We start from the raw sequence: 26,264 nt of genomic DNA, 5'->3' as shown, positions 1-26,264 counted from the left end.
CACTCACGCAGGCAACATTTTTTCATTTTTTCGTGCCAGGTCTGTCATTCCTCCCGGCCAGTGTTTTATGATGAGTGATTGTCACTGCCTTCCTTACAGTTCTCTCCCCAGGTTCTTGCTCATGGCTGCATGCCTGCCAGTGTGCTGGGATTTGGGTTTGGGGGGAGGAGGGTGGTAGGACCTATTAGGGAGAGAGAGGAGAGAAAGGAGACAGGGAATAATTATCCTTGTCAACTCAGAAATAATGGCTTTAACATTTATTGAAATCAGTGCCTGGTTGAAGTCAGTCTAGTCAAGCAGGATAAAGACCTTAGAGAAATCATAAACGATCTTATTTCTCCAGACCACATAAACACCTAGGAAAATCAGGGGCATTCACTATGATCAAGGAGGTTCTGGCTCCCATTGCATGGCCCTGGGAGGCCTACTCCAAAACTATGTCCTATTGCCACCTTCACTATGGTAGGCAGCATGGTGCCCCCTCCCCCCAAAGAGGTCCACATCCTAGTCTCCAGAACCTGTGAATGTGTTGTCTTATGTGGCACAAGGAACTATGCAGATGTAATTAAGGATCTCGAGATAGGGAAATTATCCTGGCTTATCCAATGTAATTATAAACCTCTTATAAAAGGGAGGCATGAGGATCAGAGAAAGAGGAAGAGATGTGATAAAGAAAACAAAGGTTGGGGTGATGTGACCACAAGCCAAGGAATTCAGGCAGCCTCTAGGAGCTGGAAAAGCCAAGGAAACAGGTTCTCCCCTAGAGCCTCCAGAAGGAGCCCAGCCCTGCGGACACCTTGACGTTAGCCCAGTGACACCCATTTCAGACTTCTGATGTCTAAAACTGTAAGTTAATGAATTAGTATTGTTTTAAGCCACCAAGTTTGTGGTAATGTGTCACAGCAGCAATAGGAAACGAATACACCCACCAAGACGGATTTTGACACCTGTAGGGATAGATGCGTCACTCCCGAGGGCGTCACCTCCCCATCCTCTCTGCCTCTCATGGATCCTGGGGAGGACAGTGGATCCCACTGTTCCTGGTCACCTGCTGCTCTGTTCCAAAGGTCATCCCTCCACTCCTGTGTGGGAGGACACAGCGCATGGAATCCCAGCTCTTTTCCCCAACAAGAAGCAGAGCCCTCTCCATGTAGCACTGACACCAACTTCCAGAGTTGCCCCTGGGGAAGTGGTGGGGGAGGATTGCTAGTCAATATGCCCAGCTCACCCTTTGAAACACCCTGGTGTTTCTGAGTGCCTCCACCCCACCAGGGAGGACCAGGGTCAGAGAGCCTTGTCGTGCCCAGGAAAGCTTCCCTCACCCAGTGAAAGGTGCAGCATACCATGGTCCTCCCTGGCTGCTCTGGAACAGACCGTGAGCCCCTCTCCTGCTACAGTGCAGGTGCAAGACCCAGGCCACCTGACCATGCTGCAGCCTCCTTTTCCTCTCTCAAGCCTGCCCCAGAGATACAGCTCTACTGCTCAACCTTCTGCTTTATCTTCCTTCTCTTCCCAGTCCCTTGTTAACTCTTTATCTCCTGATACCTAGCAAGTTTGTCTGACAATTCCTGTGCATGCAGATGGAAATTCTGAGGCTGAGAAAAAGGTACATTAAGATGCACCCAAGTATACTAGAATTTTAAATAAAGAGAACTCAAGTTGGAATCATTACCACACATTCTTTTTTTTTTTTAAGTAGAATGGATCAATTTAATTTTATTTATTTATTTTTAATCAAAGTATAGTTGAGTTACAATATTATATTCATTTCAGGTGTACAATATAGTGATTCAGTGTTTTTATAGATTATACTTCATTTAAAGTTATTACAAATCAATGGCTATATTTCTCTGTGCTGTACGATCTCCTTATTGCTTATTTATTTCATGCACATTCGTTTGTGGCAAGGAATCTAAGAACTTGAAGAATTTTTCATATTATCAGTAAAATCCCTTCCTCCTGGGGAGAAGCCAGGTTTACTATATTGTATATATTTTCAGAAGACATTTTGATTTTGATTTTTTGTTTTTTTAAATATATACGGTTTTTACTTGTTAATTATACTCCAATAAAACTGGAAAAAGTAACAACACCAGCCCCAAAAAAAGCAATATCACCTTCTATATTTTGTTTGTGAAATTCATCTTTTGTTGAAAAAAATCTGTAGTTCATATATTTTTGTTACTGTTTGTTTTTCATGATATGGATATTCCACAAATGATTTATCCATCCTTTTGTTGTTAAGCATTTCAGTTGCTTCCAGTTTTTAACCTTTATAAATTTTTCTCCAATGAACATCTTTGTCATGTCTTTTTAAATTTTTTATTGAACCATATTTGATTTTACAATATTGTATTAGTTTTAGGTGTACAGCACAGTGATTCCATGTTTTTATAGATTATGCTCCATTTAAAGTTATTACAAGATAATGGCTATATTTCCCTGTGCTGTACAATATATCTTTATTGCTTATTTATTTTGTACATAGTAGTTTGTGTCTCTTAATCCCATACACATATTTTGCCCCTTCTCCCTTCTCTCTCTCCACAGAAGACATTTTGCATTATTTTAAGAATTTTAGTTCTCGAATTGACTCCATTAAGATTTGGACTCTCTGAAGATGATTAACATGATTCCAGTCTTTCCACATTTGGTGTAATTATTCTGTCATTACACTGGGGGAAAAAAATCAAACACGCTTTTCTTTGCTCTCTAAATGTATCCTTTAGTTAATATTATTCCCTTATGACTTATCGTTCTTAAATTTCACTTAGAATATATTTATTTGTTTCAGATTTTGAAAGATGCTTTATCGGCTGCCAGCAACTCAAATATGTAACTATCTTTTGCCTTAGTTAGAATCTTATTTAAGGCTGAAGTCTTGACTTTCAGAGTGGCGTTTTCTAGTGAAGAAACGAAGTTATACGGTTGTAATGTTAGAGTGGCTCTGAGGCTCCAGAAACTAATATTTGCAAATGATTTTCCAAAGGAAAGTTGTTAGTAGAGTGAAGAAAGCTATCATTTTGTTTCACTTCAGAGTTGTCTACAAAAGAGAAGGCAAGTAGCAATTTCTAGAAAAAGCAAAGGGAAACGATTAGCTCCAGATAATGAACACTTTGCACCGTCTGTGGAGGCATCATATGGAGAGCCTGTGATGCGTGTCTGAAGAAGCCTTTGGTTCCTTGATGTTTACGGTGCAGTCTGTGGGCATGTGTCAGCCAGTGAATATAAATGCCAAAATTGCCATGCATTAGCAGGGTTGTCTAGAAGAACCTAGCTATAATTTGGAAAATTCAAATAAAAAACAGATCCAAAAGAAAGGAAAAACAATTCTTCTTCATTTTGTTCATTTGTTCTTGATTTTTTTTTTTTTTTCTTTTTTGGTTACTGGCCACTGTCTCTTTGTACAAGGAAGTCAGTGAATTTGCTCCCGTGTCTAAGGATTTTGGCAAAGCTCTCTCTGAACAAGAAGTGAAAGGCTCTTAATTTCTCTGGTTGGTAACCTGTGACTGGCTGGGTCTTTCCAGAATCAGCCTGTCAGCATTCACCTGTAACTTGCTTCAACTGTTGCCTCCAAAGCCAGATGATAAATAATTAATAAGTCCTCAAGATTTGTGTTTCATGTGGTTTAGGAAAAAAAACAACAAGAAGATAGAAAGATTGTGATTCGATGCTTCAGTTTACACAGTTAGTTGCTAATATTACAGGGTAAATGCCCAAGAGTTAGAATTATTGATATGAATATTTAAATGATTTTGCTTCTTCCAGGAAGCTTAGCTTATACAAAATGACAACATCCATCTGTAAGATCATAATTTATCTGTTACCAATCAGTTACTTTCATCTTTCTGAATGTTTTTAAAGCCTACTTAGAAGCTGCCAGCGGCTTCCTTTTTGTCTTGGGTAAGCGTCCTAGGCCTCAGTTTTCTCTTTTGCAAAATATGGAGTTTGGACTTGTCAGGTGGTCTCTGGGTGGCTCCCTGAAGTAGAGCTCTGTGGTTCCAGAAGAGTTCTCCATAGCTCTGCCCACATCAGGAATCTCCTCCGTGGACTTGCTGTGGATGAGATTAGGTAATCAGGAACCAGATGCCACCACCACCACCATGATAATAAAGCCTGTCTTGAAATTCCAACTGGATCCACATTACCTTAGCTTAAAAGCCTCTTGATGCTATTTTCCAAAAGTGATGTGATACATAGTTAATAACCCTGGAAACCTCGCTGACACCAGCACCTGTGCACTCCAGACCTTAGGGCCACTTTGGAAGCAGCCAGGGTCTGGGCAGCAATGGGGCTAAACCTCTATGGCTTGTGATAGCCTTTGCTGGAGGGGCAACCAAAATGCTTAGAATAAGGGCTCTCTTTTCCATTGTACGTATTCATGAGAACTACCAATCAGCGTTTTCAGTGTGTGGGGTGCTGGGTTGTTTGTGATGGTGGTGGTACTGTTTTGCTGTTATTTAATATATGTCTGCAAAATACAAATCAGAGACAGTTTTACAGTTGACTTTAAAAGTGAAAAGTCAAGTAAAATTTTCCCATAATTAGATTGCCGTGTAAGATAAGCCCCTGATAATTGCTGTATATTGAGCTTCAAAGAACTCAGGTCATATTGGAGCAGGAGGACAGAGGGTTCCACGAGGGAATTGTTCCCGTATAAAAGACAAGTGGACCTAATGTGTTTGAGGATTATAGAAAATGTTATTTGTAAGCACGTGCAGAGAGAGTAGCATTGGGGGTGGAGGGAACAATGGAAATATGGAAAACCAGGCAAAAGGAAGAATGATGCAATCATTAACTTCAGGAAAAATGAAGAAAAGGTGTATAATTGTAATATACTACCTGGCTCTACAATGAACAGTATTTGCATTGAGTATTATTGATTCATCCAGTGAGGGCTTAGGTGGGGATGTAGGGATGGTAGAGTGAGTGTGAGTTAAGTCATCTACGATGACAGGATGTCAGTAGAAAATGTCCAAAATTGATAATCCAGGAAATATTAGTATAAACATATTTGAAAATATGGAAGGAAATATGAGGGGAAGTATCAAGAAGAGTTGGTCCATCTGAGAACCACCAGTTTAAATGTATGAGCTTTGCAATGACGGAAAGCGTTTTACTGATAGAACATAAAATATATTTGAGAATGAATGTTTTTTGTCTCCTTTGAGAAAGAACAAAATCATTTCTTTTTTTGAATTTTTATTGGAGTATAGTTGATTTACAGCGTTGTGTTAGTTTCAGGTGTACAGCAAAGTGAATCAGTTATACATATACATATATCCACTCTTTTTTTAGATTCTTTTCCCATATAGGTCATTACAGAGTATTGAGTAGAATTCCCTGTACTATGCAGTAGGTTCTTATTAGTTATCTATTTTATATGTAGCAGTGTGTATATGTCAATCCCAATCTCCCAATTTATCCCTTCCCCCCTTATCCCCTGGTAACCACAATGAGGCATCGCCTCACACCAGTCAGAATGGCCATCATCAAAAAATCTACAAACAATAAATGCTGAGAGGGTGTGGAGAAAAGGGAACCCTCTTGCCCTGTTGGTGGGAATGTAAATTGGTACAGCCACTATGGAAAACAGCATGGAGGTTCCTTAAAAAACTAAAAATAGAGCTACCATATGACCCAGCAATCCCACTCCTAGGCATATATTCAGAGAAAACCATAATTCGAAAAGATACATGCACCCCAATGTTCATTGCAGCACTATTTACAATAACCAGGGCATGGAAGCAACCTAAATGTCCAGCAACAGAAGAATGGATAAAGATGTGGGATATATATACAATGGAATATTACTCAGCCATAAAAAAGAACAAAATAACGCCATTTGCAGCAACATGGATGGACCTAGAGATTGTCATACTGAGCGAAGTAAGTCAGAAAGACAGATGATATCACTCATATGTGGAATCTAAAAAAGGGTACAAATGAACTTAATTACAAAATCATTTCTAACCTTTAAAAAGTCACCTAACCTGGTTAGTCCATATTTCCCTCATTTGTAAAATGAAGGAGAAGATGATGTCAGGGTGGATGATGAGGCCTCTTCTAGGACCTTATTGCCTGATTATTTTATCCCATTCAAGTCTAGAAAGCTGACATCAGCAGAGCATTTACTTCACTGTTCAGGCAGAGCAAGCTTTGTAGGCTTTTAAAGAGGATAACATTGTTTCTTAAATCACTTTCTGTAATTAACTTTAATATCAGTAATCTATTCATATAAGAAAACAGCTACTTTCCATGCGAAAGTTTTATATGCCTTTACTTTTTATTTTGCTCTTAAGTTTGGCTTCAATATTACTACCAAACTTGTGACATTCCTTTTGAAATGTCAACCCCTTAAGAAAAGAGAGTGTTATTTCTTTGTCTTAATCTTTTTATATAGCCATGATTTTACCCACTAGGCTAGCAAATATAAGTTGTGGGTAAGGTGACTGAGCAGCGCTATCCAATAGAAAAATAATGTGAGCCACATATGTAATTTAAATTTCTAGTAGCCACATTTAAAAAAAAAAAAGGAAAGAGAAACAGGAGAAATTAAATTTAATATATTGAATGTAACCCAATTATCAAAAATGTTATTTCAATATCTTATCAGTGTAAAATATCTCATTATTGTCAAATATTAATAATTTCTAATGATATTTTTCATGCTAGTCTTCAAATTCCAGTGTGTACTCTACACTTCAGCACATCTCAATTTGGATGCTACATTTTCATCAGACATACTTGATCTGTATTTAGATTTTATAAAACTTACACTTGAAAAAAGTAGATTCTCCTACACAAGTTGTCTCAGACATACTTAGAAGTTTTCCAGTAATTGAGCTGAGTAATGGTTTTAAATTAAAATTTAAATTAACTAACATTAAAAATTCAGTACCTCAGCCATACTAGCTACATTTCAAGTACTCAAGGGCAGCATGTGACTAGTGGCGACCATGTTGGGCAGCAGGCCTTATAGAATGACTGATGTGTTCAGTGATTTCAGTGGATGCTCAATATCCAAAGAATATCCTTCTCCCTTAAGGGTAGAGATGGGTGAGAAGGATGGTTGACTCTCCCTTCAGATAGGTGGTTTGAATGGTAGTTTTCAGTAACTATATGTGACTACAGCTATATGAGGACAAGTGGGCATGAGAAAGTATGAAAGAGCTACTTCTGCTAAATGATTTTTTTTTTTTTAGTTAAAAAATAGGTGGGGAAGAGTTCATGTTTTTGCTTTTGATTTTTTTTCTGTGTGTAAACCTCTTGAAGAGTGATGTTTATGAAGCAGTATATGTCACTAAAGTACAAGCCAGTAGAACAAATATTTAGGATATCAGAGAACTGTAAAGAAAGAAAAGAAGAAGAGTAGTACTTTTGGCACAGTTTGGGTTTACCCAGAAGCAGACCTAAGGCAAGGATTCAAGTACAAGCCATTTATTTGAGAGGTGATTCCAGGAAACACCAGTTGGGGAATGGAGAAATGTGGCAGGGAAGGAAAGAAGCCAATAAAGTGTGTGTTATTAATCAAGTTACCACCATGAGCCACTGAAATTTAATCCCACTGGGGAGCTCTGGGAAATGGCTTGGAAATGTGCCACAAAGTTCTACCAGCACAGGGAGGAGGGAGCTGAGGTATTTATGCACCAGCTTCCTCAGTCACTAGTTCAAGACTGCTCTCCAGTGGTGGTAATTCCTCCTTACCCACACACAGTCCTGATTCTAGTGGTCAAGGAAAGCCATTTACTCAAAGAAATCCAGGTGCTGGCAATTGAAAGTCAGGACAGTGTATACTAAAATGATATGGGCTAGGGGTATGGGTGGGTAATGGACAGCATCTGCTGCAGACACTCTTTGACTTACAAAGAGTGACTTACTCTTTGTATTGAACAAAGGACAAGAGAGGTATATTTCAGATCTGTGAAGCTTTTTCAAAATGCATACTCAATTTCCCAACCTTCTCCCCTTCCTAGACCTGAGATCCTGATAAAGTGGACCCACTTCTCCCTGTCCTGAGATCTACTGATAGAGGCATAAAGACCAAGGAGCCTTATAAACTTGATTCACTTACCTGTTCATCTAAAAGCATTTCACACCAATGTCTATCACAACCAGTTGCTAGAATTTATGGGTCCCAAAAGATATGCAGTGTTTTCCATTTTGGAGTTTGGGCTCTGAGAAGCCATTTACTATCCACCAAGGTATATCATCAAGTTCTGTCATTTTTGATATGTTTTCTCAATATATTAACAGTTGGTCTTTTAACTGACCTTAATATTATTTGTTGAATTCATAATCCATGTCATCTTACCACAGGGAAAACTATGTGGGGACTCCCAGCTTCTAGAAACCAAAACAAATAATTTCTCTTAAGAAAGGGATTTTCCAATCTGAACTTTTAATAAAGGGAATTTTCACTTCTAGTTTTCAAAGACTACTGAAAACAACTTTGGAGAATACTAAAAAGAAACTAGAGACGAATCAAGTAAAGTAATGAGGCATTTAATAATTATGCAATGAATTGAGAATTCTGGGCCACTTCTACCAAACAAATAAGAAAAATTACGAAAAGATACGATTCATATATATTGCTCTATTCTGCGCAATGGTACATAAAATAAATATCTAAAAGTTCATTAGATCCAAGATAATATGATTGTTTTTAAATTGTAATTATAAGTTCTGGCCATGCAATGTTAGAAATAGTCCAGTGGGGAATAATTGATGTGATTTTTCCCAGTAGTTCAAAGCAGAACAAAACACAAATCCATGTTTGTGTTGATTATGTGACTGTTTCCAACTAAAAGTTATCCAATTTTTATTTTTCACTACCTTAAGAGAGCAGCATGAGATGGGCCATTAATTGCTGACCCAGTTATGTTCACTTTTCCTTTGAAGATTAATTTTTGATTTAAATGCTACAGAGTTTCCTTTCATTGACCAACGTGAGGTCATGTTGTAGAAACGGGAATTTGCTCAGCATGAGCCTTGTGGCCCCAAGCTGTTTCGAGCTGTCCCTGTAGTATTCAGGTGCTCTAGGTTGTCCAGAAGCTCATCCTTTGTTTCTGGGCCCCAGTGGAAGCCAAGGTTGGTGTGCTCCTTCCCACCCCTACCTACCTCCTCTGGTCTAAAAGCAAATTTTACACTGTCTGGAATGTTTTAAGTAATTATTTGATAGATGAAATACATGATATAATAACTATAAATATTTATTGACTACTTACTATGCTCTGGGTTCTTTATATACATTATCTCATTTAATCCTCACTCAACCCTTTGGATTAGGTACACTTACTATTAGAGTTTTGGAGATAATGAACCTGAAGCTTAAAGATTTAGTAAATCTTCCAGGATCACCAAGCTAGAAGTTATTGTAAATGAATCTGCTATTTAATTTCATTTATTAGATTCCTAGGAAGAGAAAATGCTGGAGAGTTTTAATCTCTTGTAATCTCCTATCCTGCAATTCCATTATTCTGCTCCTTAATGAGACCTACATGTATATTGGTTTTTGTACAAACTAAAATTAGAACTTAAAACATGTTATATGTAAGCAGAAGGTTCTCTAAGCATGATTATTTGCTCCAATAAAACCTGAATTATTGTAAAAGTCAATTTAGTGTTCTGTGATTTGTCTTATGTCAGCCTGGACTCTGTATCATTTTTAACCATTCAGAATTCTCACAAAAACTAGAAGTAAGTTATTTATGATTCTGATTTACTGAATATGTTCCAAGAAAATGCCTACAGGTCAGGCTATAAATAAAATACGTTATTTTATATTCATCACTCCCCCTACAGTTATCACAAATTCACAGAAAATTCTGCACACTTGTAAATTAGGAAAAAATATAAAACTTTTTAAAAGCCTGAGTCATTGATCATCTCAAGTGTAGCTGAGGAACCAACATCAGTGAGTTAATTAAGTTACTAGGGCTTTTCCAAGGAAAATAAAGTTAGCTATTGTGAGCATCTCCTTTAGAAAATTTTTGACCTCATGAAAGTTAGTTGTTATTGAGTGTCTGCCTCTAAGTTTAGTAACAAATCTCCACTTAAGGGATCTGGTGCATAATTAAAGTGCACTTTAGAATGAAACAAAAAATAGCAGACTCACAGATACAGAGAACAAACTAGTGGCTACCCATGGGGAGAGGGAAGGGGGGGGCAATACAGGGGTAGGGGGAAAAAAGGTTATTATAGGATTATATGGAATAGTGTGTGAAACTTTCAAAAATTGTAAGCACTGTAGAATTAAAGAATCTTTCATTCAGGGGCTTCCCTGGTGGTGCAGTGGTTAGGAATCCACCTGCCAGTGCAGGGGACGTGGGTTCGAGCCCTGGTCCAGGAAGATCCCACATGCCAAGGAGCAACTGAGCCCATGTGCCACAACTACTGAGCCTGCACTCTAGAGCCCGTGAGCCACAACTACTGAGCCTGCGTGCCACAACTACTGAAGCCCGCATGCCTAGAGCCCGTGCTCCACAACAAGAGAAGCCACCACAATGAGAAGCCCGCGCACCGCAACAAAGAGTAGCCCCTGCTCGCCACAACTAGAGAAAGCCCGCACACAGCAACGAAGACCCAACGCAGCCAAAAATAAATAAAATAAATAAATTTATTAAAAATAAATAATGATAATAAAAAGAATCTTTCGTTCAAAAAAGAAAAAGTACCTAGTCCATATGGCTGACATATATTAAGTAATAAGTTATGATTTTGGCTTCATTTAAAAAAATAAAGTGCACTTTAGTAACACCCGGAGTTTGATATATTTCAAGTGGTCAGCAAAGCATTGAGGGAGCACAGATGACCAGTTTTTACCCAACAACTCAGATGAACCTTTAATATTTTGAACTTCTTAGAGGTCTTCTGGAGAAAAAATATCAGTTGGTTTGCACTGCGGGTTATCAGTTTGGTTCCTGAATGATCAATTTCTACACTCCTGAAGTCATCCTACTGTGAATTTGTTTTTATCCCCTGAAAACTATTTTTATTGTCCAGACTAAGACTGTGTCCCAGACAACATCTTTCCCATCCCCAACAAGTATAGTAGTACATGGGTTTCAGGATACATCTGGCAGTGGTTAAGACAATAATAATACCAATAAAACTTAACATCTGTATTGTGGTTTTTATATGGCAGGCTCTGTGCTAAGTTCTTCACTGTGAATTACCTCATTTAATAATAAGACAGGATATTTCCCTCTGATGGGTATTTTTTCTCAGTGACTCCTGCAGTAAGATAGCTAATAGAGAATGTGGGTGGGAAGGGGTGTACAGGAGGTTTAAGGAGAGATATAAAGATATGAGGTCATCACTTGGACAAAGGGAAAGCAGGTCCAGAATAGAGTAGAACAGGTGTTCTACATTATGCTGAGTGAAAAAAAGCCAAAGGCCAATCTCAAAGGATTGCATACTGCATGATTCCATTTATATAACATTCTAGAAATGACAGAATTATAGAGATGGAGAACAGATAAGTGGACATCAGGGGCTAGGGAAGGGGAAGGAGAGGGCAAGGGGTTCATTCGAGGAAAGGGATCATAAATTCAAAGTGAAAACAGCTGACTTGTGAGATTTTTCTCTTAGCCATGTTCCCATGATGAAGTGGAGGCATAGGAAAAGAAAACTTTGCAGGGCACATTCTATGGAGAAATGGAAGAGCAAGGGAGCTACGAGTATTTTTAGAGGAGTTCTTATAATTTTGGACCATGTGATCTAGGCTGGGTGAGGACAGAAGTGAAGCCCGGAGGGGGTTGATGGGTGGTAAGAAAGTGACATCTTTGAGATCAGAGGTGGTGCAATTTCTAGGAGTGACAAGGGCCAGAGTAAGACAGTGGGAATGTGTGTCTAAGAAGGACAGGAGGCAAAGGAGGGTCAATGGAGAAGAGGGGAAAAAACAGCCAACAGGCCGGAGTTTTGGGTGGATTATCCTTGTGAATACTAAAATTCCAGTCCATGAACAGATATTTGTACACTCATGTTCATAGCAGCAAGATGAAAAGAATCCTGGAGATGGATGGGGATGATGGTTGCACGACAATGTGAATGTACTTAATGCCACTGAACTGTATACTTACAATGGTTAAGATGGTGAATTTTATGTTATGTGTATTTTACCACAATTTTAAAAACCCTGTACATGAAAAAAATAAAATAAAATTCCAGTCCAAGTAGGATGACTGTTAGAAGCTAGGGGAGCTGAAGAGGGTGATAAAAGAGATGAACAGGAGGTTGGCAGATGAGGTCAGGAGAGGGGAGAGAGAGTTATCCATCCAGGTGGAGAGAATCTCAAAAGATAAGTGGTTTTTGAAAGCGAATAGGATGAGGCTAGGAGTAAAGGTTGGGAAGTAGCAATGTGGAGTATGGACACCCAACCATCTTCTGGCCCTGAGGTATGTGGGTTTAATAAAAATGTAAAAAAAAGACTTGCCCCTTGATCACAGTTCAGAGAAAGTAGTGTCCTCATAGGGCAGCCAGCTCAATCAAAGCAAAAAGGTGGAGGATCAAGAGAGTGAAAGCATCATTCCCAGAAGAGATGGAAGCTACTAGAGAATTTGATTTAAACTTCCAAGACTTAAATTTCTGAGAGTCATAGAGGAAGGGTTTGAGGAGCAGGACATGGGTAGGAAGTTGGGTTGGGCTAGATGATGGACAGAGCAGTGTAGCTATAAGGATCTGGGAGATAACTCATGACTTAGGAGGCCTAAACTTCAGCAGCGCCTCAGGTTGGGGATGGGGCCAGGTGACAGTAGGTTAAGCAATCCGTGATATTGAAGGGCCTGCCTGAATGGGAGGAGTCGCTGGCTCTTCTGTGGTGCTTGGGGCCATCTGAGCTTATTCATATGTCTCCTTAATCTTCTGGAAGAACAAAACTAGGGCCCCTGCCTTGGTTATTCCCCAGAAAACATGACCAGGCAGAGTAGCTGATTCCACGAGGGACACATGAGCTCACGAGACAACTGAGGAGTATCACCATTATTAAAGAAGGTACAAAATGAGTAGATACCAGCTGAGAAAGAGTGATTGAAAAGATGGACCACAAATAGTAAGGGAAGAGTCTATGCAGCAGGAGCTAAATGTTGTTAAAAAAAATAAGAAGAACCAATGGGAAACATTTAGTATGAAAAATACAATAGTTTAAATATTAAAGAACACAATAAATGAGATAAAATACAGAATGGATACAGCTAAAGACAAATTCATGAGCTGGAAGATCAGCTTGAGAAACTTCCATATGTCCGCCAGAACGGACAAAAGACACAATGAAATATCACTATATATCTATTATGATGGCTAAAATTAAAAATAGTGAGCATTCCAAATGCTGACAAGTATGCTGAGAAACTGGATCACTCATATATTGCTGATGGGAATGTAAAATAATACAGCCACTCTGGAAAACAGTTCGGCAATTTCTTTTTAAAACCAAATATGCAGTTATCATACAACCTAACAATTGTATTACTTCTTGGCATTCATCCCAGAACAAGGAAAACTTGTATTCATACAAAAACTTGTACACTAATGTTCATAGAAGCTTTTGAATAGCCAAAAACTGGAAATAACCCTTATGTCCATCAATGGGTGAACAGTTAAACTCTGATGTACTGTATTCCATACCATAGAATACTACTCAACAATGAGAGGGAATGAATTACTGATACATTCAATCTTACAACCTAGATGGATGTTAAGGACATTATCCTGAGTGAAAAAAAGCCAATCTCAAAAGGTATGATGCCATTTATATAACATTCTAGAAAACACAAAATTAAAGAGATGGAGATACATAGGTGGACATCAGGGGTTAGAGAAGGGGAAAGAGAAGGAGAGGGAATTCCTTTATGGTGATGGAATATTTCAATATTTTAATTGTGGGTAGTAGTTATATGACTCTATATGCGTGATAAAATAGAGTTGTTTTTTTTAAGGAGACAATAAAAGGAGGTTTTTTTATTCAAAGGTATAACTGGATAAGTAGATTTGTTTACAACCATTCTTGTGAAATACTTTTTAAAAAAATACAACCAACTTCTTTGCAAATAGCAGAAACAGACCTCAACTATGATGACCTAATTTTTGGTGGATAATGTACATGATTAGCCAGAAATAGGCAAGCTCACACTGGTAGATCAACTATCTCAGTCAAAACTCCGTTTGTGGCCCCCGCTTCTTGATTGATTTCTGTTCCCACTTCATCTTCTACTATCTTGTCGACTTCCTGACCGACTCCCCTGTGGACTCTGTCTACCTGACCGGCCACCAGATCAACCACCTGACCGGCCCGACCGGCCCGACCGGCCACTTGACCAGCCACTTCTCTGTCTGGAATTAGAAGATGTGTTTCCATCATAATATTCTTCAATTTCAGGCAACTTGGCTGGCACTGAGAGTATCCAGTCTGAATCATGCCACTCTGCCTGTAACCTTTCTGACTCAGTTGTGGGAACATCAAAGGAAATGCCCATATTTCCTTTTAGGAGGCACATTCTGGTAGTTTGGGACACAGCACTACTACTCAGCTTTCTGTTAAGTTCTTTCCAAGCACAGCTAACATCCTGTATTTCTTCTGGGCTTTCCAGAGTCACGGTCACAAACCCCTTATCAGAGGTGATTAAAGAACGTGGTTCAAAACTTGATGCGCCAGAGATGTGGGCTAATGCTGCAGCCAGGACATCCACTGCCCCTTTCTCTTCTATCAGTCTCTGAGCTGATGGTCGGAAAAAATCAACAGCAGCGTAAGAAACGGAAGCCAGAGACCTGATGCCATCGATGCTTTTAGATTTAACTAACTCCATTGTAGAAGGAACACCTACATGTTTCAAAGTAATTCCTGCTTTTTGTTCCACATATCTGAATTGACCTCTTTCTCTTGGTTGATAAAAACATATGCAAATCCCTGTCCGGCCAGCTCTATCTTTGCATCCAGAGCGATGAATATAGGACTCAACATCCTGTGAAGGTGAACCCTGAATCACCAGGTCAACCTCAGGAATGTCCAAACCACGGGCAGCCACATTGGTTGCCACCGAAAGTTTAAAACTACCCTCTCTGAAGCCTTTCAGTGTAATTTCTCTTTGTGACTGTGTGATGTTGCCATGTAAACACTGGGCATTCTCTTTGATGTGTGGATTCATGGCCATTTCCGTTACATTCTTTTTGGTCTCACAGAAGATAATAGCCGTCTCCCTTCAGACCCGCTGTAGACTTGAAGGGCATCTCCAATAACTGCTGGCCTCAGAGACCAATGGCACTGGATGGCCAGATGTTCCACAGTAGTTGCAGCCTTTTGAGTCATTTTCCCAACAAGGTCAACCTGTTCATATCTGGATTTCATGTATTTTTTTGCAACTTTGTATACCCACTGTGGGCAAGTTGCAGAAAAAAGTAAAGTCTGAGGATTGTCTTCAGAATCAGTTTTGTAGGATCTGTGGATAATATCTTCAACTTGTTCAGCAAAACCTAAATCTAACGTTTGATCCACTTCATCCAGCACAGCGTGGCGCAGTTTAGAAAGATCTAATCAGCCGCTCTGCAGATGATCTTTGATATGACCAGGGGTCCCAACCAAGATGTCAATACCATTTTGAATATGATTAATTTGGCTTTGATATGATGTTCCACCATAAAAACACGCCACACTGAGTTTCCTACTTATATATTTGAAGTCTTTGGCTACTTGGTTTGCCAGTTCCCTTGTAGGAGCCAAAACAACTACCTTTGGTGAGAGGCTTTTTTTAATTGTCTCTTGATTTCTTTGGAGTCTTTCAATCAAGGGGATGGCAAAAAGAGAATGTCTTTCCTGTTCCTGTCCGCGCTTGAGCAATTAAATCTTTTCCTTCATATACAGAACCAAAAGTCTTAACTTGAATAGGAGAGAGATATGTTACCCCTCGACCTTTCAGAAGCTTTATAGTCTCTTCAGAAATAGGGAAATTGGAGAAGGCTCCTTCTTTCTGTTCACGTGTTAGGGTCTCTTCTAGTTTATTATCACTTGATTTATGAGTAGAGCTATCTAAGGATGACACTCGCTTTGATTTTTTTTCATATTCATCAATATCTCCATTTGACAGATCTTTTCTTCTCGACTTATGAGATTTAGAAAATTCATCTGAAAGTCTGTTACATCCTTCCTCGGTGTCACCATTTAGCTTCTCTTTCATTTTAGCTCTTTTGGGTTTGGCAACATCCCGGTCATCTGCAACACCATTTCCTCTTGTTTCTGATTTCTCATCTGAGTCATAATGGTGCCTTGACTTCCTTCTATCACTCCAGCATTGTGTAATATGTTTTCGGCTTATCTTGTTTACATCTTCATAACAGCCCTATAAGGGAAGTACAGGTCCATAATCCCTTATCCGAATTCCGACATCCGTAGAGCTCTTTTGCCTCTCCTTCCTCTGGCTCTCGGTCTCCTCCAAAGGTGCCTCCAGCTCCATAATGTCCCCCCAGAGGAGTTTCCCAGGCATCATTCGCCACCGCTGCCGCCACCTCCCTCTGGGCACAGTGGCCACAACCACCTACGGGCAGCCACGTGTCACAGAGTTTTATACAAAGACATTTTGGGTGTAGTTTTGCCAAAACTAATGACGTCTAAGTCCTATAATCTAGTTGATTGTATTGTGTCAATCAATTTCTTGTTTTGATAATGCACTATAATATGTAAGATGCCACCATTGGAGGGGGCTGGGAGATGGGTGCCTGGGACCTCTGTGTATTATTTTTGCCACTTACTAGTTTATAATTATTTCAAAATAAATTTTTTTTAAATGAGAGGGGGAAAGTATTAAAAAAATAAGGTGACCAGAAAAATAAGTGCCACCAACAGGATAATAGGAATCACAGGAGAGAAAAAATATAGGAGGAAATATTTCAATAAACTATGAAGATAAATGTTTTAGAATTAAAGAAAGAATGAAATAGCTTGAATTGAAAGTGTTCATGTACTACCAAACTAATGGATGAATACTCATAAGTAGACCTAGTGACATTTAAGAATATCAAAGACTCTTCTCAAATGTAACTCCAAAAGGTTACAAAGAGGAAGAGCAGATCACTTCCAAACAACAAGCATCATGATGGCATCAGACCTCTCTACAGCAACAGTAGTGTAAGTGGATATAACCGTCATGAACCCACATGCAGTTAACTACACAAACTCAAAGTACAGCAGCAACTGACAGAATTTCAGAGAGAAAACATATAGAGCAACAGTTGTATGAGACATTTTGACACTCCCCTTTGAGACAGTCAAGCAGGCGAAAATAAACAGATATGGAAGATCTAAATATAATTAATAAGCTTAATCATGAGATATGTATACACAGCAAATAATGTTTTCGAATACACTGTTTCTGAATACAAATGGAACATTTACCCCCCCCCAAAATATATTAGATGATTAACGATCAATATCAAGAGACTGTGTTCCTTTGACCATAATGCAACAATAGCAAAATAATAATGATTGCAAATGGATAACTTTAAAAATCACATATGTTTGGAAACTAAATACATAATACTGAAAAACCCTTTGGCTGAAATAAAATCTGCTTCTTCAGAAATTTTTGATGTCTTACAAAGAAACTTTATTGTATAGTTTTCTTCATATAAGGCTAGTATTTATTAGGTTTATCCTTAGATATTTTATGACTTCTGCTTCTATATGTATAGATCACTTTTTCCATTACATATTCTGGTTAGGTATTACTGGTGTATAGGAACCTCCTAATTTTTGTATGTTGATCTTGAATCTTATATTTTACTGAGCATTCTCCTAATTTTAATAGCTGAGTTATCTTGGCTTTTTTAGGTGGTCATGGGATCCGTCAAATAATGACAGTTTGTACTCTTCCTTTCCAAGATTTACCACTTTAATTCCTATGTTTCTTTGCACCAAATATTACTTCTGCTTTAAATATTGGCTCATCCTTGTCTCATTCATGATTTGAATGGAAAACTTCTAATGTTTCTTCCATTTAGTGTACTATTTCTGGAAGATACTTTATATCATATTAAGTAAGTTTCCATATATTTCTCTTAATAAGAATCAGAATGGGTACCATTCCCAACATACGGCTTAGGTCTCTAAGAAGCTGGCTGCTGTACATCTCTCCATATTAAGTCAGAGAAAAGGAGAGAGGATCTGGGGTGCACATACTCAGCCCTTTTATGGATAAGACCTTGGAGTAGCAAACGTCATCTCCACTCAACATCTCAATGGCCAAATATTCATCACATAGCCATATCTAGCTGCAAGGGAGGCTATTGATGATTAATGCTTTTCACTCAACAGCCCGTGCCCATCTGAGACACTAATACCATAGAAGTGCAAAAGAGCAGATGTTGGAGGACAGCTAGCTACACCAGATAATCATATGTTGTATCCCTTTGTTAATGTACTGAAACGCATTAACACATTTTTTTTTAATTCCCCCCAAAAAGGAATTTTAATGTTTTATTGTCTGGAACAAACCTGGAATCTTTAGTAGATACTCAATATCAGATTTTATTTGTTTTACTGATGTGATGAAGGAAAGACACAGTGTTCTAAATGTTTATCTAAATCTTTTTTCAGATGTATAATGTTCCCTGTTTACAGTAATGCCCTTATTTTCAATGTACATACCTGATTCTCTTGTCAAAAATGTATTTGACCTCTTTACTGTTACTCTTCCTGTTTTCACACTAGGTACTCAAACCACTTCTCAAATGAATATTTTACCATTTTGAAATTTATTTACTTTTGAGGCTCCCTCCCCTGTTGGTCCAGGAATAATTCCTGGAAAGCTGTGGAATGGAGAGAATTGTGGGATGTGCTCATGCATAAAATATAGCACACACAGTGATGTGTTAAGGTTTGGGGTGAGACATTCATCGGCAGTCTGAGAGTTGCTACCCTTGTTTCTCCCTGCGTGCAAACTTTCATTTACACAGAAAAACTGTATTTGAAAATATTCTAGGCCTATGGTCTTATTTCCAAAGTTCATTGAACATTAGCTCTTTACTCCATAGGGCTTCTGTCATAAAGTCTGGTCTACTTTTCCATCCGATGCTGGACTAGACAGACACCTCAAAATCCTTTTACTCTTCCCTCTTAAACTCTTGAACCTATCATGGATTGAAAACTAGTGGTCCGAAGACTAACTCCAGGTGCTTTCCAGTTAAAAAAAACAAACAAACCAACCTTTAGATGGATGTGTGTTATTTTCTTCTCAAATCATCTCATTTCCTGTTGTCTTTTCACCGGGCTTATATTTAGATTCCTGGCCTGGCACCTGTAGGATTTGAATTTATGATTCTCCGCCAGGAAGAGCCCAAGACAGCCATCTCTCTGCATTCTAAGCCCTGGACTCTTTTTTTTTTTTTTTTTAACATCTTTATTGGAGTATAATTGCTTTACAATGGTGTGTTAGTTTCTGCTTTATAACAAAGTGAATCAGTTAGACATATACATATGTCCCCATATCTCTTCCCTCTTGCATCTCCCTCCCTCCCACCCTTCCTATCCCATTTAACACACAACTCATCTCCTCTTTGGGGAAGCTTTCTCTGCCCGCCTCTCTTCCTCTGTGGTTGGTTTGCCATGTGGCTCTCCAGAGTCAAGATAACCCAAACACAAGGCACTCTCCTCCTAAATACACCTCCTCACTTGGTTGTCTCAGTTAAGAAGCATCCAGAGAGGTAGACCAAATAACCTCTAATTAGACTCTTATCCATTACCAAACAATAAGTATAAAAAAACCTATAAATAAGTTTTAAACTTTTTTGGAAATATTTTTAGACTTACAGAAAAGTTGTAAAACAAAACCTTCTTGTACATCCTTTACTGAGCTTCCCCTAATCATTAACACATTTTCTAATGTTAAATCACCCTCACCTTCCTAGGATAAATCCCCTGGGTCATGAAGAGTTTTTACTATATGATTGGAATCTATTTGTGAGTGCTTTATTTTTGCATCTGTGTTTGTTAAAAATAATTTTTAAATTAATGCAAAAAGTGATAGTACTTTACATTTCTATGGTACTTTGCAGGTTTTGTAAATCATTTCACATACATTATCTCACTTGAGAATAGATAATAATCAGGAGCTGACTCTTTTTTAAAAAAATAGATATTAAGTGTATAAATAAAAAATATCTACAAATGGAAACTGCAGGTTTCTCTTAGTATTGACTAAATTCTAAAGGGCCATCCATGGAACTAAAGTAAGGATTAGGGGAGAGAGGATGCAGAGAATTGAAAAAGGATTTTTGCTCACATGAACTTAGGAGGGATTTTATCACCCTCCAAGATGCACAGGAAGGAATGGGGCTGCCAGCTCTGTAAAATATCTAGCCTTTTGCTGGTTTTCTAAACATTCTATTAACACAGTGTTTAAACAACCTGGTTTTGAATTCATAAGTAAAGGATTTCCTGGTTATTCAACATTCTTTGGCTTTTTGAACTTTTGTTTTGATTCCTTACTTATCTGCATGTACCAAATTAGATGATGGCAATTGAGCCCTCTCCCGGGAAAAGGAAGCACTAAAACTACAGGCTGCTCCTGCTGTTTAACTGGCAACAGGGTCCTGTGTGTCCTGGCCACACGTTCTCTCGCAGGGCTGAAGAGTTTTTCCAGGATACACGATAATTACACAGCAGCGATCACACAGAAGTAGAAAGTGCCTTTGGGAGGAAAATAGATGGTAGGCTGACATCATTTTGCAAAAAGAGACACTCTATATTACAGTGACTAGGAGTCAGAGTATACACAGAATGGCCCAAATGGCAGGACCTCTTTGTAGATTTTACCCGTACAAAATATGCTTTTTTTTTAATGAATGGCTGTTATATGTTTAATCTTTTCATTTAACATATGAAGTGGACATTTTTCCAAGTATGTTTGGATAGCATGAGTTTTTTTTGTTGTTTGGGGTTTTTTTTTAACATCTTTATTAGAGTATAATTGCTTTACAATGGTGTGTTAGTTTCTGCTTTATAACAAAGTGAATCAGTTATACATATACATATATCCCCATATCTCCTTCCTCTTGCCTCTCCCTCCCACCCTCCCTATCCCACCCCTCTAGGTGGTCACAAAGCACCGAGCTGATCTCCCTGTGCTATGCGGCTGCTTCCCACTAGCTATCTATTTTACATTTGGTAGTGTATATAATCTATGACACACAGGAGGCTCTGAGGCTCGGGGAAGAGAAGTTAACAAAAAGCATATTTTGATATACACTACCAAAATATGCTTTTTGTTAACTTCTCTTCCCCGAGCCTCAGAGCCTCCTGTGTGCCATAGATTAGATGCTTAAGGCAGCACTTAACTCTGAGGAGATCTTTCAGCTGGGCTTTCAACGCTGTCTCCCCCATCACCCCCACTTCTCCCCTCGCTCCCTCCTCACGCACACCCTCAGAAGCAATTACACTACAACCTACCTGGGGAGAATCTGCTGGCTTCTCTGGGACGCTAGCTGCATCTTCAAAATGAAGCAAAGATCTGGGAATTGTCTGAAAACTCACATTGGTGCACATGTCTTATTTGAACAGATTAGATCCTATAGCAGCTTTTGGTCCTAGATTTTGTGCATTGATCAGACTGCTCAGATAATTCATCAAGTCCACTTTGTACCATTTTTGGACACCCTAAATACCTAAATTCTTTTTTTAAGTAATTTTTTTTTTTTAACTTTCGGTTTATTTACTTATTTATTTATTTATTTATTTATGGCTGTGTTGGGTCTTCGTTTCTGTGCGAGGGCTTTCTCTAGTTGTGGCAAGTGGGGGCCACTCTTCATCGCGGTGCGCGGGCCTCTCACTATCGTGGCCTCTCCTGTTGCGGAGCACAGGCTCCAGACGCGCAGGCTCAGTAATTGTGGCTCACGGGCCCAGTTGCTCCGTGGCATGTGGGATCCCCCCAGACCAGGGCTCGAACCCATGTCCCCTGCATTGGCAGGCAGACTCTCAACCACTGCGCCACCAGGGAAGCCTCCTAAATTATTAATGACTATTTCTATTGGGGTAAATGGATACCCTCAGTATCTCTTTTTATCGCGCACAGTAATAGCCTAAAGTGCATGGAGAAATATCCCAGAATCCCATCTATTTTTTACCATCATCAACCCTAGAAATTCATTATGAATAATGAAGATGAATAAGGTTGAGGTGCAGATGAAAAGAACTGCCCCATTTCCATTTTCACTGTCTTTTCAAGCGGATGTCGTATATCATGAAAGCACAACAGTGGGATGAACAACACAGGTAGTGTAACTAAGCACTTAAGTTTAAAATAAATGTGTTAAAGTAGCTAATTATACTTTATAGGAAGAGAAAATGTTTTCTCTTGTCCTGAAAAATAGGTGATGGGTAATTTAAAACTTCGTGGATATCCAAAATTTGGTTGCCTATTTTTTTTTTGAATTTTAGAATTTTATTTATTTTTTTATATAGCAGGTTCTTATTAGTTATCTATTTTATACATATTAGTGTATACATGTCAATCCCAATCTCCCAGTTCATCCCACCACCACCACCCCCTGCCACTTTCCCCCCTTGGTGTCCATACGTTTGTTCTCTACATCTGTGTCTCTATTTCTGCCCTGCAGAGCAGTTCATCTGTACCATTTTTCTAGGTTCCACATACATGCGTTAATATATGATATTTGTTTTTCTCTTTCTGACTTACTTCATTCTGTATGACAGTCTCTAGATCCATCCACATCTCTACAAATGACCCAATTTCGTTCCTTTTTATGGCTGAGTAATATTCCATTGTCTATAGGTACCACATCTTCTTTATCCATTCGTCTGTCGATGGACATTTAGGTGGCTTCCATAACCTGGCTATTGTAAATAGTGCTGCTGTGAACATTGGGGTGCATGTGTCTTTTTGAATTATGGTTTTCTCTGGGTATATGCCCAGCAGTGGGATTGCTGGGTCATATGGTAATCCTATTTTTAGTTTTTTAAGGAACCTCCATACTGTTCTCCATAGTGGCTGTATCAATTTACATTCCCACCAACAGGGCAAGAGGGTTCCCTTTTCTCCACATCCTCTCCAGCATTTGTTGTTTGTAGATTTTCTGATGATGCCCATTCTAACTGGTGTGAGGCGATACCTCATTGTAGTTTTGATTTGCATTTCTGGTTGCCTATTTTAAACATGCTGAGCTGAAGTTTGAAAAAGCTGTCCAGTTCCAGAGCCCAATTCTTCACTGTTACTCTCTATGGTCTCTTAATATAATTAAGGAGATAATAGGAACATTGTTGTGCAGGGAGGGGCGGAAACTAGTGAAGAAAGGGTTAGGCTACCAAATAGTAAATATGTTAACAGCTCCACAACCAAAAGAGCCTGGTATTGGGTCAGCGAAAGATAGACTCATCTTACAAAAAAAAAAAAAAAAAAAATCCAAAAGTAGACAACAATATATGTCTGAGAATTTAGGGGAAAAATAAATTGCATCCTATCTGTCTCCTTTCTGCCCAGCACATTATAGGAGCTCAATAAATGTGTTGTTATTGAATCACATTCAGATTGTTCAAGATTTAAATGGAAAAATAAAAATAAATTTAAGGTTTCAAAAAGCAATTTTAGATGAGTATTTCTATCATCTTTGGTGGAGAAGAGCTTCCTAAGCAGAGTATCAAAACTAGATGCCATAAAGGAATATACTGATAAGCTGACTACTAAAAAGTATAAAACTTGTCCAAGTCTGAGCATACAGAGTCTTATATAAATAACCCCAAGAGCTTATCCTCAAAAAAAAAAAAAAAAATCTCATTCTGGAGCCTTGAATAGACACGCTTAAAAAATATAAATAAAAAAATAGAATGAAAACTTAGGATTCTGTCACTGATTAAATATCTACAAAGTGCCTACAGCACTGGGATGAGCTTCAACAGGCCGGATTAGTCCAGTATGCAAAGAGGATCATATTTCTGTAGAGACAAAACCTTCCAGCAGCTTTAATTCCTCACGAAACCTCAGACCACATGCAACCATTAGCTGAAGTAAACATGATGAGAGAACAAGCATCAGAATTGTCAGTAAATTCTGCAAAGTTGAAATCTAAGCCATCAGTTTCAGTAATTCCCAGAAATAACAGCCAAATCTAAACACTGTGTAGTTTTGTGATTTTTACAGTTGAGCCAGTGCAAAGGTTTTAGGAATTTAAAAAATCATATAATTGATGTCTCATACACAGACACCATTGTATCTAGTTAGCTTTTAAAAGTATTCATGTCAGCCTAAGTGAAATACCATCAAAGAATTTAGGATGGAAAAACTGCATAGAAATCAAGGTCAAGTGAAAGACCTAAATAACTTCTAAGAGACTTGCAACACCCTGAACAAATATAATCTGGTCGTTCCGTCTCGCTGACTGACCTCAGCACGTGAATAAGGCCAGCTTTAAGCAGCTGAAGTGGTGTTTAATTTTATCCAGAATCCATACCCTAATTGTAAATTTGCACTTTAATTTGTAGTAACCCCAAGTAATAGGATATTTCCGTGTCGAAGTGGGGCCTGTAAAGAACGTTGCGGGCGTGGGTTTGAACGGGGGTGATCCCTGAGAACTATCCTAGCAAAACTGATGTTCTAATCTGTGCATCAGCCACAGGGGCATGTCGAGTCGGCTCATTTGGAGCTGATATCAAATCCTTACTAAAGACCCCTTACGGAGGCCCCTGAACTCCTCACCAAGAGGCTGTGCCTCAGAGTGTCATGAAGAACAGGGACAATGAACCAGGTAACTCAGACTGAAGAAAGGTACGACTTCTGCTTCAAAGTGTCCAGTAAGACACTTGGCGGTGAGAGTATTTGAGAGCGGAGGCAAAACCATCCTGGAACGATCCATATAGCCTCTATCCTCCCTTTGCTTGGCGTGAGAATACACAAACTGTTTATATTGAATTAGGTAAAATAAGCAGAAGATAATTCTGAGACCATTATTTTATGTTGGCGGGTCATATTAGAGCTTGTTAAGAAGACTCCTTTGGCAGAAACAGACTCACAGATATAGAAAACAAACTTGTGGTTACCAAAGGGGAGACGGAAGGCGGCGGGGACAAATTAGGGGTATGGGATTAACAGATACAAACTACTTACTATGTATACAATAGATAAGCAACAAGGACGTATAGTATAGCACAGGGAATTTTAGTCATTATCTTGTAATAACTCATAATAGAGAATAATCTATAAAAATACTGAATCACTATGCTGTACGCCTGAAAGTAATATAATGTTGTAAATCAACTATATTTTAATACACTTTGGGGTTGCTTTGGGTACTCATTGTAGGAGAAAACTGCCTTGGGAATGATTAGTAGAAATCTGTAATTGAGTACCCCTAGTGTCCATGGGAAAGAGAGAACTCACAGACAGATGACATAAAACTGGGCATTTTATCCTTTGCCATGGGGTACAAAGTGCCCTTTCCCCTCCTCGGGGGGATCTGTGAAACGCGACATAGAACTGTAACCTAGGCTGATTGGGAAGGGTCTACCCTTTACTAGACCAGGGTCAGCCCCACCTTAAGGAGCTAGAAAGTAGCACCATCATGACCTCGCTGGTACCAAAATCACGAGTTTGTTTTAGGTTATTTTCTCATATACAAGATAGCAGCATCCCAAGGTAGCTGAAGAAAGAGAAAATTCAACTCCATTTCTGGCTATTAGATCTGAGAATTAGACCTGGCTATTTGATCTGGCATAGAATCATTGAAAGAAGTGTCATTATTTGGTGCCTGTTCCTTTGTCCAGACATTTCACTGTGATTTTCTCTTTCTCTCATCCCCTTACCCTGTTGTCCCTCTCACAACAGGTGTAGAAGACATCGTGGCAATTATGATTCCTGAGCCCAAAGGGAAGGAGATAGTAAGCCTGCTGGAGAGAAACATCACCGTGACGATGTACATCACCATCGGAACCCGGAACTTGCAGAAATACGTGAGCCGCACCTCGGTTGTGTTTGTCTCCATCTCCTTCATCGTGCTGATGATCATTTCCCTCGCCTGGCTGGTCTTCTATTATATCCAGAGGTTTCGATATGCAAATGCCAGGGACAGGAACCAGGTGAGTAGCCGAAAGTTAAAAAAAGAAAAAAGTTAAAAATTATTACCAGAATAAGACATATTATTGTGTAAACTTTGGAAATCACAGAAAATACCAAGACCAAAACCAAAATTATCTATGATGCCCCGACTCAGGATAAACACTGTTAACATTTGCTGTATAGTTTTTCAGATCTTTTCCAAGTACACATATTTTG

At 38.8% G+C, this 26,264-nt stretch overlaps 1 protein-coding gene and 1 pseudogene across 2 annotated transcripts in view; one reads left to right on the top strand and one right to left on the bottom strand.

Moving 5' to 3' along the window:
- Nucleotides 1-26,264, top strand: part of RNF150 (ring finger protein 150) — a 257,733-nt gene that overhangs the window by 135,560 nt on the left and 95,909 nt on the right. Inside the window, exon 2 of the mRNA XM_082390888.1 lies at nt 25,818-26,068. Within this exon, the coding sequence (XP_082247014.1) occupies nt 25,818-26,068 (251 nt within the window). The remainder of the gene's footprint in view (nt 1-25,817; nt 26,069-26,264) is intronic.
- On the bottom strand, nt 6,528-20,814 carry LOC309628180 (ATP-dependent RNA helicase DDX50-like; annotated as a pseudogene). The gene is made up of 2 exons: nt 16,396-20,814; nt 6,528-16,302 (listed from the first exon to the last, which is right to left on the bottom strand). The product of its transcript is annotated as an ATP-dependent RNA helicase DDX50-like (transcript).

This window comes from Balaenoptera borealis (assembly GCF_965194805.1).
Source record: "Balaenoptera borealis genome assembly, chromosome: 4".
Lineage (NCBI taxonomy): Eukaryota > Metazoa > Chordata > Mammalia > Artiodactyla > Balaenopteridae > Balaenoptera > Balaenoptera borealis.
This window is presented reverse-complemented; position numbering and strand designations above follow the sequence as displayed.